This window comes from Anguilla anguilla, chromosome 2 (assembly GCF_013347855.1).
Source record: "Anguilla anguilla isolate fAngAng1 chromosome 2, fAngAng1.pri, whole genome shotgun sequence".
NCBI lineage: Eukaryota > Metazoa > Chordata > Actinopteri > Anguilliformes > Anguillidae > Anguilla > Anguilla anguilla.
The window spans coordinates 16,729,369-16,745,315 of NC_049202.1; the positions used below are offsets into that span (position 1 = coordinate 16,729,369).

Below are 15,947 nucleotides of genomic sequence, written 5' to 3' on the forward strand. Positions count from 1 at the left end.
CCATTGAGCCTGCAGCTCCTCCTTTGAGTGTGACTCTAAAGAGGAAGGCCTGCATGAGCCAATCAGTGACAGGACAAAAGGCAGTGAAGCTGAACGGAGACTATATCAGCTCAACACCACTTCTCTCAGGAGCAACTGGAGACAGGCAAAGAGCACAGTCCTCCTCATACAACTACACACAGCCACGCACACACACACACGCAAGAAGCCACAATGTGCCTTTCCCAGGTCTTCATATTGCTGACCTCATTGGGTGAGTTTTTCCAGAATTTTCTTCTGTGTGTGTGTGTGTGTGTGCTTGTGTGTTTGTGTGTGTGTGTGTATGTGTGTGTGTGTTTGGTTTATGTTTTATTTTTGTAACCATCAGCTATTCATTTAACGTTGAACAGCTAGTATCAGTGATACATCTACTGCATTATGTGCCAGGCATGCTATTGTACAGTATATCCCAGACAGCTCTCAGATTGTGCAAGTGTCAGATGTGTTAAGTAAATATTTCCATCAACAGACACCTATTGGAAATAACTGAACATTTAATAATTTTTTTATCATGATCCTTAATTGAGTTGTTATTAAGGGGGCAAGAGACTGATGCATACATGTTTTGTTTGAGTGTATTTGTAGTACCACAAACCCATTAAACTGTTTACAAACTTAGTACATATTTAATTTGCCAAAATGCATAAAAGCTAAAGAAAGACCATAATAAAGGCGATATAAATCAACATGATGTATTATGTAAGATGCATGGCTTCTTGCTACCTTTAAGTTTATATTTGTGCACGTAGTCCAGAACTTAAAACTAGAAATACAGAACAGGACAACTTCTGCAATTGTGTAGTTAGGTCACTTCTGGCACTCAGACAATGTCCTCATTATTTATATTTTATAAAAATTAGTTCCTATATATCGTTAGCTCCCTGGCAAATATATCAGTGTTCAGATATTTCTGCCATGACTGAGGTCCACAAAGAATATTACAGAGCAATGTATGCCTCAGGATGTAAATAATGCGAATCTAAATAGTGACCATTGAGCACTTTGTGGGTCCCAGCTCAGACCATTCACCTGCTGATGAGGTGCTGACATCATAAGTGTTTTGTTAAACATATTGGCCACTTAGCGCAGTTCAGTCTCTGATGTTTCGTGTATTAACTCAGATATTTACACTTTATACAAAATGATGATTTAAAAACCATATAAACCACACAAAGTTATCCTTGATAAAAGGATTTCCTGTTATAAAACCTTGTAATAATACACTGGACTCTTCAATAGTCTCTGCTTCTATAACATAACCTTTCAAGCTGTTCCATGCAGTAACAACTCTTGGTGTGGAAAATAATGAATGTTATCAGTGTGAATATTTAATGTTAACACATTCACACCTAAGGAATAACAATGACGGAAAACTCTGACTCCAATGTTTACTGGGAAAAACATGAAGGGTCTGAAATTCATATATATTTTATTAGCCAACAAGAAGCAAACTTAAATTATATTTTAAAATAGTTTTAGACTAGTGATGTATAAATCCCATAATTATAGCTTTTTAAGAATTTGATCTTTCATTAAATGTGTCAACAAATTACACACTAAACCAGATCCTCTTGCTTTGCCATTGCAGAAAGTAGACTTTAAGTACTGTCCGGGTGAAACATGATGCTTTAATTGTCTGATTATGTATGTGATTTGGGGATAAAATATATCAGGTGGTAAAGTAAAACAAGAGTCTCCACTTACATGACTTACATAAATACTGGTTGTGGCACAGTGAGTGATGCGATAAGTCCTCTTTCACACTAGGAGAAAATGGCAATCATCTCTCACTCCTTCACATTCAAGGACATAACATAACCTGTCGGTGGCTGACTCTTGACACAAAAAGTGTATGACTGTATTGTGTATTTCAATGTATAAAGTAAAGTTTGATCTTTGCATATTTCAAATTATTGCTGAGGTTTTAGCCATCAAAACCTAGTGTAGAGCAGAAAATAATATTCATTAAGATGAATACTGTAGATCAGGAGTGTTTATTTTCAAGTCTTTACTATCAGCAATTGTCTGTAGGTAGGTAATGCCACAGCATACATTTTGCCCTCTGATTTAGTCTGATTGCTGCTGCCCTGGATAAGGACCAAGAAAACTGTGATCAGTTATTATAATGTAAACCTTCCAGGTTAGAATGACTGTGCGAATACAAGTATGTCATCCATTCATCAACACCGTATCACGGTGTCAGTACACAATCCTATCAGATGACCCAGTGTACTCCTGCCTTGTGAGAGTATGTCAGTACCATCTGTTTTCTTTTTGTTCTGTCTGCAAACTTGCAGGGCTGGCATTCTGTGTGCAATTTCAAGCTAACATAAATATGGCCGGAGTGCTGGGACAGACAAGCTTTGACTCCAGTCAGCAAACGGTCACGGTCAACATCACCACAGGATCCTGTGGCCCGATGAAGCTCTCCCTACATGCATTCCCTGTTATGTACGGCCACTTCCAAATGCCCTGTCAGGAGACGAACATTGGAGCGAGAGTCTACACCTTTAATGTCAACCAGACTGCTGCCACTGTTAACGTGTCAGACCTGTTTGCTCAAAGGCCTCAGCTAGATGATCTCTCCCTGGTGGTCGAAGCGTGCAATGGTACAAAGGCCTGCACTGTTGTTCGTCAAAATAAAAAAGTGAACACCTGGCAGGCCAGATTTTTTGTGGTTTGGGCAGGCGATGTTTACATTCGTCAAAATGTAGGAGACAATTCTGCTAGAATCCTGTCCAACCTGGTTCCGGTCCAAGGCAGTATAAATGCCACCAGTGTTGATGCATTTGTGTCACAGAGCTCAACGCCCAGCTGTGAGGCTCTTCTGAACCAACTGAACACGTCCGGGCTGGGAAGTTTGTCCAGCCTGGGGAGCCTGGCGGTGGGTGCCCCCACCCAGCCAAAGAAATCCAGGAATGATGTGACAAGTTTCACCAACAATGCACGTTTTTTGGTACTCAAATCTGGCGAAAAGTTCACATGTGCCATGGTCAGGGTGATGGAAGAGAAGCAGGTGAATGCCCGTGTTGACATGAAAGGGGCCAAGGGCTACTTCAGCTTTAGTCAGCCATCTCCATTTGACGTAACAAATATAAGGGCGAATCTGACTGGCCTGAAAAGTCAGGGCAAAGGTTATCATGTACATCATTTCCCGCTTCCTCAAATGCTTTCAACCAGAGAGGGTGTCTGCAGCAATGACAATGTGGGGGGACACTGGAACCCATTTAACGTGAACACAAGTGGCCCTGCATATCCCAAAGGTCCAGGTGCGACTCATGACATGTATGAGGTGGGGGACCTCAGCAGCAAGCATGGCTCCCTGGAAGGCACAGACAACTTTGAAAAATCCTTCACTGACTGGAACCTTCCCCTTTTTGGCAATAACAGCATCATCGGTCGCTCAGTGGTGATTCATTACCCAAACGGCAGCAGGTTTGCATGTGCCAGCATCGGATACCCAGGAGAAGTGACTGTGGGTAAGTCGGTCTTCACACATCCTGTGGTTGGCACCGTTTTCTTCACCCAGTTGAGGGCCAACCCTTACTCAGATGTATCTGTATTCCTGGACCTTTCTTATGGGGACCCAGCCACCTCTGCAACTAACGGTCACAATTGGCACATCCACAAGTACCCCATCAGCTCTGAGGCTGACAATGGCACGGATCGCTGTCAGAGCACTGGGGGTCACTGGAACCCCTTCAACATCAACACCACAGACAGCAGCTATGCTGCCAACTGCAGGCCTGATAATCCCTTTGCGTGTGAAATCGGAGACCTGGCCAGCAAACACCAAACTCTACACCTCCTTCCCAAGGTTGGAGGGGTGGAGAGCAAGTACTTCTTCACTGACACGACTTCCTGGGTCTCTGACATAAGCTCAGTGATTGGCAGATCGGTGGTGATCCACAGGGAAAACAGAATGGGGCCCAGACTGGCTTGCGCTAACATCACTGACGCACGGTTGCCATCGGCACAGACTGGCTCCTGGGCTGGGGTGGGGACAGCCACAGGTCAGATCCACTTTGTACAGGAGTCACCTCAGGGCCCAACGCAAATCAACGTCTCCCTGTCGAATCTGGCCTCCAGGGCTGGAGGCTACCACGTGCATGTGCTTCCCATTAAGAATGGCAGCAATCCCTGTTCTAATGAGAACATCTTAGGCCACTTCAATCCCTTGTCAATCAATGCATCCATGTCTCCAGCACCTGGAACCGGCTCTGTAGACCAATATGAGATTGGTGACATTAGTGGGAAGTTTGGATTACTGACAAATTTGGACAAAAAACAAGAACTTTATATGGACAGCAATATGCCTCTCTCAGGACCAAACAGCATAGTTGGCCGTTCAGTGGTAATTCATTACACCAATGGTTCAAGGTATTGTAAATTTTACAATTTTTTGCATTATACACATTATTTTGCTCTGGTGTTTTGTCTGTGTTTTATATTTTGCACATATGAGTGAGATAACCCATTCAAAACATTCGCTAACATAAACAAACCACACAAGCACTTATGGCTATTCAGCTGGTGTCACAAGGGTTTCTGAGTGTCTCTGTAAAGGTACTAGCCATGAGCTCAGTGGGACACAAGTTTTGTGCTAACAGGGTAGAATGGTCTTACAGTATGTCTATGTTTATTTTTATTTATTTTTTTACCATTTATTATAATTTATTGTAAGTACAAGATGCCCTCTCATTTAAATGACACTGTGTCTTGTAGTATGAAAAACAGTCATTTGCGCATGAGTAATTGTATCCATAGAGAGCACAAGCTTCAGTGCTAGTGCCTCCTTGTGCACGGCATAGTGGTGACAAAATGTTCAATTTCCACTTCCAAAAATGTCTTAGTGTCTCAAAGTAAATTCCAGCCTAATGTTACGGGCGTACGGCCCAAAATGCAGAACTGATTACATGAGTAAGAAGACATGAACAACACGTGGTCTGTTATTCATCAAAAATTACTGTGAAAAAGTAAATATAACCAGATTTATGATACATTTATTATCCTTAGTCGTGTTAAAATTCAATTTAAATATCAAGAATGTGTTCATTTATACACACCTAACATGCATAATGTAATCAGTGCCTTTTATTAAATGGAAGTATTTAGATTGACATCCATGCATCAAGCAGCAGAACATGCTCATTTGTTTCAAATTAACAGTAACACAGGTACTGGTGACATCCCAGTAGAGGGGGACCCCTAGAGATATTTAATGTAAATCAACATCAATGTTTGAAGAATGATTTACAACTTCCTGTTTACAGTCTTGTGCAGTGGCACGATTGAACCTGCTGAATTATATATAACTAGATAAGATATCTTAAAAACTGAACAATATTTTACGGTCTGTTGCTGAACTGTCTATGACACATATAGCCTGGGTTCTATAACAAAAGCTCGTAGGAATTGAGGTCCCCATTCTTCTTAATTCTGAAAAACAACCTTGAGCTGGTCTCTCTCTCTCATCAGTCTCGAAAGTGTCCTACTTACAGTAACTCAGACTACAAATGCAGATTACAAAGCTCATTGCAATTTTTTTTTTAATAATGGGAAAGTAAATTGTATTTGCATTTGCATTATTCCTGAAGAATGGATGTTATAAATCATATGTATGCGTGTGTTTTCTTACATTTGAATGTATTCACTTATTTTTGTTTAAATGAAATTTAGGATGCAGTGCGCTAACATTTCTGCTGTGAACGCCTCTGCTGGTCAGCTGGTGACAGCACAGGCGACGTTCAAGAGCAACGTTACGGGATCGATTACACTGGTGAGAACTCTTTGATTACAGGTTGAAAATTCAGTTGTGCGAAATCTTTCAACGTAGCCTATTTTATATTCTGGACTATGCACCATTGCCATTTTTTTTATTTTTTTTTTATTTTTAAACCAGCAAAGTAGCTAAACATTACACTGTAGGCCAGTGGTTCTCAAACTCGGTCCTGGGGGACCCCTGTGTACAGCAATCCCAGAATTTTAACAAGCTGTTAATTTTTCTTAATTAGGTGCTTTTCATGTTTTAGAGCTGGGGTCCCCAGTCTTATCCAGAAAGGGCCAGGCCACCTGATCCTGATTCTAATAATCAAGGTGCTTAGCAATGACTTTAGTGATTGATTAGTAGAAGCAGGTGTGTGCACCCACACTGGCCCTTTCTGGAACCCCAGCTCTAAAACATGAAAAGCACCTATAATTAAGAAAAATGAACAGCATGTTAAAATTCTGGGATTGCTGTTGAGGTTGGAATGAAAACCAGCATACACAGGGGTCCCCCAGGACCGAGTTTGAGAACCACTGCTGTAGGCTACTTTAAAAAAATAATGGTTACTTGTTCCAGTCAAATAAATAAATCAATCCATATTTAAAAATTGCAGCAAACTATATGTCCTACTTTTACTGGCTTTATAACGAACAAGCATGGTGTAACTCATTACCAAGTAGGCTACGGCAATGTTAGTGCCTTGGTGTTGCTAACAAATTGGCACATGGATCCTATGCCAGAAAGCTGGTGAATGTTGGTGAATTGTATAAACTGGAAAGCTATTTCGCACATGTATTTCTCCAAAGCTACAAAACGGTTCGTAATTTTAAGACACCCTCCCAGCAAACTCAACAGGGTCTACAGATAATGTCAGCTTGCCTCTCTGCTCCAATTCAGTTACTCTCACATAATAATAATAATAATAATAATAATATTTTAAAAAATGTGACACATTGTACAGACGTCAAGTATTCTATATAATGACGTCAGGGAAAGCAAGAAATAGTAAATAATGTGATAACCACCTGACATTACTTGCAAGCAATATGTCTGACTGACCCAATGAAATGCGAACGGAGGGAGGGGGTTGGGAACTTGATCGTTTTCAAAGCTGCCACAAAAACATGACGCAGTTGTCGGACGCGCGATTAAATGAGCGGTATACATGATAATAGCGGTATCATGGGGGTTGCAGTGCCGTTCCCGCGGCGCTGCACTGGCCAAGGGGGGCTTGGTAGTGTGAGTGCTGCCCGCAGCCCACTGCAGTCCCGCGTGACGATGAGCAGAAGGATCTGTCAGATGAAAGATAGCCGCCGAACATATTATGTTAACACATTATGAGCAAGTACTGAAAGATAGCTTGAAAACCAGTATGGCCTATATCAAATTTATTTTAATTTTATTTTGGGCATTCAGTTTCCCTTATTTGTGTGTATTTTAAATGATTTAAATAGTCATAATTGATTTTGCTGGTTCCTTTTTTGAAAGTGAAAACAGTCCATTCGAAACATATTACTTATCGAAATCCCAAAAAATGTTTTTAATTGTGCGACATTGCTTAGTGTAAGTTCATTCTCCTTGTGGTTTAACATGGAAAATTAACTTGCATAGTAATGCATGCATTTTAACATAATCCCCTATGCTTCTGTAGTCTCAGTGGATATATCCTGATGGCAGCTACAGCGACGTAATTTTGGAGGTGGACATTCGCTCATCACAAAAGCTTGCAGTGAGTTCAATGCTGTTTTTCAAGTAAATTATGGGTAGCATAATATGAAGAAGGGTACATATTTTTAGTCTGCACACTCAATAAAGCATTGGTTGTTACAACACAGCAGTATGTACACATACTAGTATAGGTATAAAAACAAGGAAGGGAAGGGAAAAATACAGTAGGTCTACGGTTTAACTTGAGGGCTCCTGAATTGCATTTAGCTAAGTTTTTAGCTTTTTACCCACAGGTTATGGATCCTTCCTGGGATGTACATGACTTCCGTGCTGGTGAGAATGTCAGTCAATGCACTGGAGTTGGAGGCCGATTTAATCCTTTTGGCATGCCTGCTGTGGTGAGTTCCCTCTTTACATTACATGATGAGTCATATGATATGATGCAATGGGATTTAACATGTGTCCTTTTTGTTATTTTCTAGACCTATGCGCATACATAGCCATTTCTGATTTGAGGATAACCATTTTTTGGAGACTAAATTACAATATGCTAGTATGGACTTATTTAACCTCATTTATTTTTGTTTGCATAATTGTCACAGGTTTTCATGAGCTTTGTGTCAGTAGTGATGCATGGCTTCATGTTTTATTATGAAGGCATTTGAATAATTCATGCTGCACACAGTATAGCCAAACCCAGACTGTACAATAGAAGCTGGTAAAGATGTGAGATGCAAAGTAATTTTTTCCAGCACAGGGAAGTGTAAGTGAAAATGGATATTTCAGACTCTTCTCTGCTACCCATAGAACTCCAGCTGCTCCCGTGACCATCCTCTAAACTGTGCGGTCGGGGACCTGTCAGCCAAACATGGGAATGTGAACTTGGGGCAGAGAATGCTGTTCACTGACACAACTCTTCAGCTGACCGGGGATTTCACAGGTAGCAGTTTACGGTTTTCACATGGTTATTTACACATTATCACTAATATGGGTGTGCTGAAAGCACTAATACCCCCCCCCCCCCCCCACCCTCACACACACACACACAACATTCCACATTCTGTGTAGCTTTGTTTTGGTCAACTAAACCAACTAATCTATTCGCTCGGATTTCATCATTACATTTAAAGAGGGGAAAATATATATATATGTGTTTATATTTTTGTGGTGGTGGGGTTCTGTGAATTAATTTTCAGTCATCCATTTAGTTCATTATGTGACATGAAACTGATTTAATATGTCAGTTGTTTAGACAGGACAACTGCACACTCACAATAATTCAAAACTGGTTCAAAAAGGACATTTGGTGCACATGTTACAATTATTTCAAGTTTATTAATGTGCTGGGCTTTTGGTCATCAGAGCATGCTAGTTGCTTGAAGTTACTTGTACAGTTGTGGAAGAATGACTACATTTGGGAATATATGTAACACTTTTTTTTCTGTACCATAGTTGTGAACCGATCAATAGTGCTGAGGAACCAAAGTAGGATTTTGGCCTGTGCTGACATTCAGCCAATGTCCCCCTCCACTGAACTCATCTTCCCCAATGTGAAAAACTTTAGCAGGTAAGGATGGTAAGCTACAGACATTTAAATAGATGAAAGATTACAGGATTTCAAAACTCAAAATGAAACAACGAAATAAAAATGGATATGTATGTTTTTTTTACTTTGAATAAGTTTGTGTAGCACTAAAAATAAATGTGTACAGTAATACAGTATAATATAAGTGGAAATGTAAGGTGGTTTCCCTGTGCTTCAAATTGAAACATCCTCTGAAGCTAGCTGTTAGCTGTTTTACTTGAATGAAACACACAAGAATATGTTTTGTCACATGAACTAATAGAGATTGTGAGGAAAAATGTTGCTATCCTTCAATATAATTTCTATCCCACGCTTTGCAAAGTTGCACAAGTGAAAGCCTTAATCCGAAGGGTGTTATGGATATTCAGATTTTGGATTGGGCAGTAAAATTAATTTTAAAAAAATTTAAAAAACACTGACATGGAGCTATGTGCAAAGAGATACACCCTCCTAACACAAACCATTGGTTAGAATCCAATTTGGCTGTAAGATTACATTGTGCAATACGTAGTCTGCAAAGTCTTATATATTATATATGAGTATTTACAATTTAAAATAAAGTTCTGTCATAGATACATGATGCATGGCATGTCACATACAAACTTACTGGTAGCTTTTCCTAAATGATCCCAGATATTATTTGGTCATGAACGGAAAATGATATTAATGCATAATGAAATGAACATGAAAGATCATCCACTCCTGCAATGCTCCTTAAAATAACTTTCAGGGGACCTCCCAGACCTATCTGGCTTAGCTAGGTGCAGGGCAATAGAATTAAGCAATGAAAGAATAAAGAATAGCCACACACCTGCAAATACTGCTTTGTGGTTTATTCATGCAATGTTTCAAAAAAAAAATCTTTGTCAGATAAAGGGTAAAAAAAACATGAAAATCGAAAATGTCTGTAACAAACTGTTGAACAAATGTTTGACAAACATTATGAAACTGATGTGAAAGAAAAACATATTTAAATGCTTGTGTTTCAAACAAAAATCTGTTAATTCCCTTCAAAATCCACAAGCTCATGATACTGTGCATGAGTTGAAAAAAAAAAAATAATTACTGAAGTCTAACAGTAACATCTCTACAACTGATTTTACAAAACCAAACTGTCAGAAAAGTGAATCCTTTTCGCCACAGACTTTGAGCCCTCTGAGGCTTTGGTTGAGGAGCCATGTAAATGATGAGCAAGGCTCGACTGGTAGAGCCACAAAGAAGACAGTTTGGGTTCTGGTAAAGGGTGTGAACACCTGGAATGAATAAAAAGCAAGCTGGTTCACATTTTTGTCATTTTACTCATTGCATTTTTATTATTGTTTCAGATATGACTTACGCAGCAAGGTTGCCACAGTTCTTGCGGTTGATCTTTGGAGAGTCACCATCTTGCCAGGAGCGCTCTCATCTGCAGCAGGGGGGCAGTGCCAGAAAGTCAGCATTCTGGTTTCAGGTATTTTTAATGATAACAATGTATTGCTGTCATGTATTGTCATGATGTATTTTGTTCCTTATTGTGAAAGTAATACAATTTTCTGTATCTAGGAATAAAATACATAATGACAATATTGAAGTATTCCCAGACATTTCTGATGACAAGTCTGTTATTGACCATACTTGTCAATTGTTTAACAACAACAACAACGAACAATAATAATAATAATAATTGATTGCATTTATATAATGCCTCAAACTCCATGAAAGTGTTGCACCCCCCTGGGTGATGCACAGCAGCCAGGCACTAAATAAGTTGCTGTCTACTGGAAACAATACAGTACTCAGAATACACATTCATTTTACAAATTGAGCATATAGCTAACAAATCTTTATGAATATTATATCAGGCAGAGGACCAATGCTGTTGTGCTCAGTGTCTTGTGTATGTGCTGACTTCCAAAATTGCTGAGGCAGGGACAGTGAGAACTCATGCTGTGGTTATAAAACAAGAAGCGCAAAACATCAGCATCATCCGCGTTACACTTGACCACAGGATTTCTTTTTCTTGCTATCCTTCTTCTTTTTTTCTGCATGTATCATGAGTCATAATAGCGTAAACCACATTTTTCTTTATAACCATGTCACCAGAAAACCAGTCCAAAACACGTACTCAGAATATTAACATAAACAGAAACAAGCTAATAGCCAAAACAAAACGCTCTTTAAATATTCTTTTTCAGTTGATACTTTAACACTAAACCTTTAGTCCATACTGTTATATTCAAAATGTCTTTTTAATCAAAATAAATTAACCAGTTCTGTGGTTTCGTGGAATTTCCACTGGTCTCACAATGTGCTCAAACATGGGCCTTGCCAGCTGAGAGAAATTTTGAATGAATCCTGGATGATAATATCCCAGAACTCCCAGCAGTGCTTGGACCTCCCCAGCTATGTGAGGTTCCTTCTCTTTGAGTGCAATCATTGCTTCCAAGGCCTTTGGCTTGATCATGAGTCCCGCTCTTGACACAAGGCAACCACTATAGCAGACTTTTTTTTATAAAGGGCTCACATTTTCTGTGACTGAGCTTGATGCCATCTTCTTTCATCTGGCGAAGCACATGTCTGAGACTGGTCACATGATCTCATGATCTTAGAGTAACAGAGAACATCATCCAGATATGGAGCACAACACTCATCCCTAATCTCTTGTAACACCCCCCATACATCACTGAAATGTTGTTGGGCCATTTGGAAAGCTGATTGGAAATTATATCCATACATATAACCCCCAAGGAATAGTAAAGGCTGTTAGGTGTCTGGGTCCCACACTCCTGACCTTGGTGTGCACTTCCCTGATCCAGTATGGAGAACCTTGTGTTGACCCCCAGACTGTCCAGCAGATCTTGTATGCATGGCAATGGGTGAAGGTAGGCAGAGGTATAAGCTATGGTCTTTCTTGAACAATTGCTTCCCCTAGTTGGTGGGTTAGGGTTAGGGTATGTGTTCTAACACCGGTCCGTGTGGTTAGAAAAGAAGAAGCACAAACATCAACTTGTATTCCACATGATCACAGGATTTGTTCTTCTGCTATCTTTGTTCTGTTTTTTTTCTGCATCGCACAGTACAGTTTTAATAGATTAAAACACATTTTCACTTGTAACCAAGTCACAAGAAAACCAGTCCACAACATGTATTTTATTAACAGAATATTATCATAAACAGAAATAAACCACCAGGCTAATAGTCAAAATAAAACACTATTTCAGTCTTCTCTGATTCAGTTGTTCCTTTAACCTGTTTCATAAACTGTCACTTTATTTTTGTCAAAATCAGACTTCCGATAAGGGTAATAAGAGACTTAAGTGATTTTGTATCACTGTGACCTTTATTTAGGAAATTATTGACCTCTACCAGCTGTTCGATCTGTCAGTAAAAGACAAACTAAAAGCACTCATAGGCTTAGATAAAGGTTAACATAAAAAGCCATCCAAGTCTTACTTCACTTGATAAGTAAGAATTATCACTCTTATCTGAAATTCTGAGGATGTAAAATGGATTATCTTCATCATTGAGATCCTTCCTCAGTCTCTGAATATGCAGGAAATGATCTGCCTTAAAACAGTATGGTGTCCATGAAGTCCTGGCCATGGCATTTCAGCATAGTAAAATAAGCAGTCTCAAAAATGACTAAACCTGTATTTTACATCTTGAGAAATTAGTAATGGAGTAAATCATCCATATCAGCCTTCAACAACTTTTAGTACTCACCTGTTTGCAAATGAAACAATTTTGCAAATGAATCACACATGCTTTCTTTGCTAAACTTTGTATTCAGTGATATTATTATTAATCCTCATTATCCTTCCCTACCTTCAAATGACATATCAACCGCCTGGTTGAGCATGATCTTTTAAAAACAATTCATATTTCACGCTTTTAAAATTAATTCTGTTTATGGACATATTTAGCTTTTGTATGGTCTCTGCCAACAGGAACATGTCATCCTTCACATACTCAATTTCTGTCAGTATTTTCAGCCTGCTTTTTGGCTTTGCTTCTTCCCACAGCATAAGGAAGTTTAAAAGACCACAGCAATGGCATACATGTCTATCACATGACAGTGGAGAGTGAAAGTTGATTGTCATTGTTTAAAAAATGTAACAAAAAGGTCTGGGCAGAATTCTATTTTTTTTTTTCCTTTTTTTTCTTGCTGCTAAAATTTTGTCTACCAACTAGTTGAGAAATAAGTTTCAGAGTAAAAACAAAACCTTTAGTCCATCCTGAAAAAATAAATATATCCTAAATAAAACAATATTAACCAAAATTATTTTTTCTATAGTCTCTTAAATATCCTTTAACTTACAAAATATGAAAAACAAAAAAAACATATCTATACTCAGTCTTCCACAATGACCTAAATCGGGGGTTGGCAAAATGCAATTATAAAGTAACTATAACTAATGTTTTTATTGAAAGTGAGAAACCATAAACTCTCTTTCAGGAAATGTGAGCATGCAAAGTCTGAACTCCCTTAAAGATGATGAGAGGATGGGACCATTTAGAAGATCTAACCAATGCTCAGATAGTAAGTATGAAGTGTGTGTGTGAGAGAGTGTGTGAATGTGACTATCTGACCAAATAGTCACATTCACAGACTGACGGACCTAATAGAAAATGGCATGGGGCTAACAAGGCACCGAATAATTAGTAATTATGTACTTCATTCAACTGTATGTCTGAAGACATGCAGTAACAGCAGGAGGGCAAACAGTAGGGATACATAGGTGTCCATTAAGCTAGCAGATGTGTGTGTGTGTGTGTGTGTTGCGTGGATGTGTGTGTGTGTGTGTGTGTGTGTGTGTGCGTGTGTGTGTGTCTGTGTGTGTGTGTGTGTGCGTCTGTGTGCGTCTGTGTGTGTGTGTAAGACAATACAACATGCATATCCCTTACAGTTCATAAGAGGAAAAACCAGTTTCCTCTTATGAACTAATCACAAAATCTAGGCAAATTTACAAAGGACAATTTACATCTTTTGTATCTTGTATTGCATTTGTATTTTTGCTCTCATCATATTTTCAGCAGGATATGTGATATGTGATGAGGCAATTCAAGTTAAGTCCCATACTCAGTAGCATAAACACAGAGTCATAGCTGGGAATTAAACCTGTAACCTTTGGCTTACAGTACTACACCACCACTCCCCATTGTCTGCCACTGTAATAAGGACAAACCTCAGCTGAACATCTCCATGCATCTGTATTATGATTAGAGTTTAATTAACAGTTCCCATGTCATGTCTCTCTCAGGAAATTCTGGAGAACTACTATTTCCTGGAAGACTTTCAATCATGTTCACAATAACTGCCATCCAGTTCCTCCTCTGTTGGATTCTTCTGTAGACCACAGATAAGAGTCTGCAATTTGCTCATTCCAGGATAACAGAATTGCAAATACATTTTATTTGGGGAGAAATTAGATATTATATTTGTAAATATGCTTAAACTTGCTTGTTCTTCACAGTATGCAGAATGTGACCTTTATTGGGTTGACTAAATCAATGCAGGGAGTAATTGTATATATTAAATGAAATGTCTGGATATTTACTGTCACATAATGGGTTCAATTTTGTTTTACAAGAGTACTTTATGCAGTAATAATAGAGGACATGACAGGAAGCAATACTTTATACTGTCATTAATGTAAGCTAAAATGTCCAAATATATAAACATAGCCAATATTCTATAATGTATAGTCCTTTGTACTTTTATAATGCTTAATTTCATGTATTTCTGTATGAAGCCAACATCTTTTAAATGGCACAGCATCCGAGTCTGTTGAAATGTCTTGTATGAAATGCTGCAATGTGGGGGAAATCAGTATTGTCCAAAGCTGAAGACATTCAGTACAGTAAATTGTAAAAAAAAAAAAAAAAAAAAAAAAAAAAAGTTCAACTGATGCAAAAATGTTGTTTTCCACAGTAAATAAATAACTAAATAAATATTAATGAAAAATATATGCAGTTAAATGTACAGTTTCTGTGTTTTAGCTCTGTACTCCAGCACATTTGATTTAAAATAAAACAATGCATATGATTTTAAAGTGTAGATTGTCATCAGCTTTAGTTTAAGGGTATTTACATCCATATCCAGTGATCAATGCAGGAATTACAGTCTTTTTTACGTTCCCCCCATTTTAGGGGACCAAGCGTAATTGGAGAAATTAACTCTGAAATAAAGTTGTCATATTTAGTACTTGGTTAAAAATACTTTGCATTTGATGACTGCCTGAAGTCTGTGAACCAAAGGCATTGCAAAACGCTGGGTATCTTCCCTGCTGATGATCTGCCAGGCCTGTGCTGCAGCCATCTTCAGTAGGCTACCTGTTTGTCTGGGGCATTTGCCTCCAGAGTCTCATATTCACTATTTTGGCCCTGAACAACTCATTGGTTGCTTTAGCAGTGTGTTAGGGGTCATTGTCCTGCTGCAAGGTGAAAGGCTGTCAAATGAATCGCAAGACATTTGGTTGATATGAGCAGATAAGATGTTTCTGTACACTTCAGAATTCATCCTCCAGCTACTGTCACCAATCAGCAGTGAAGACAAGTGAGCAATTTCCACTGGCTGGCATGCCTTTCTTTCTCCACACTTTCCTCTTTTCTTTTCATCACTTTGGTAAAGGATAATACTCATCTGTCCAAAATTTGCACCAGAACTCAAACTCTGATACTTATTTAGTCCTCATGTTGACAAACAACTGCAATACACTCAAAATGCAAATTACACATCTAGAATAAACTCTAAACCTCTAGACCAGTATGTATATACTATAAACGAGGTGTGTAGATCTTATTAACCATTTCACAGGCGTAGAACCCTCACTTTCGACTTCGCCATTTCCACATCCAATGCACTTTCGTTTTTTGGCAAGGAGGCGAGTCTGAAAACCCTGCAACTGA

General features: G+C 38.8%; 1 protein-coding gene across 1 annotated transcript; it reads left to right on the forward strand.

Moving 5' to 3' along the window:
- Positions 1-130: 130 nt before the first annotated feature.
- Positions 131-14,943, forward strand: cusr (Copper-only SOD repeat protein). The gene is made up of 10 exons (XM_035402638.1): positions 131-253; positions 2,337-4,419; positions 5,719-5,818; positions 7,458-7,535; positions 7,768-7,872; positions 8,282-8,414; positions 8,927-9,041; positions 10,385-10,509; positions 13,495-13,578; positions 14,300-14,943. The coding sequence occupies exons 1-10, from the start codon at positions 214-216 to the stop codon at positions 14,389-14,391; spliced, it is 2,955 nt and encodes a 984-aa protein (XP_035258529.1). The 5' UTR covers positions 131-213; the 3' UTR covers positions 14,392-14,943.
- The last annotated feature ends 1,004 nt before the right edge of the window (positions 14,944-15,947 follow it).

Bases quoted from the DNA above. Each gene is read 5' to 3' on its own strand.
- cusr (XM_035402638.1), top strand. From the start codon at position 214: ATGTGCCTTTCCCAGGTCTTCATATTGCTGACCTCATTGG. The intron at 254-2,336 runs GTGAGTTTTTCC...GCAAACTTGCAG, and splicing joins CATATTGCTGACCTCATTGG to GGCTGGCATTCTGTGTGCAA. The intron at 10,510-13,494 runs GTATTTTTAATG...ACTCTCTTTCAG, and splicing joins AGTCAGCATTCTGGTTTCAG to GAAATGTGAGCATGCAAAGT.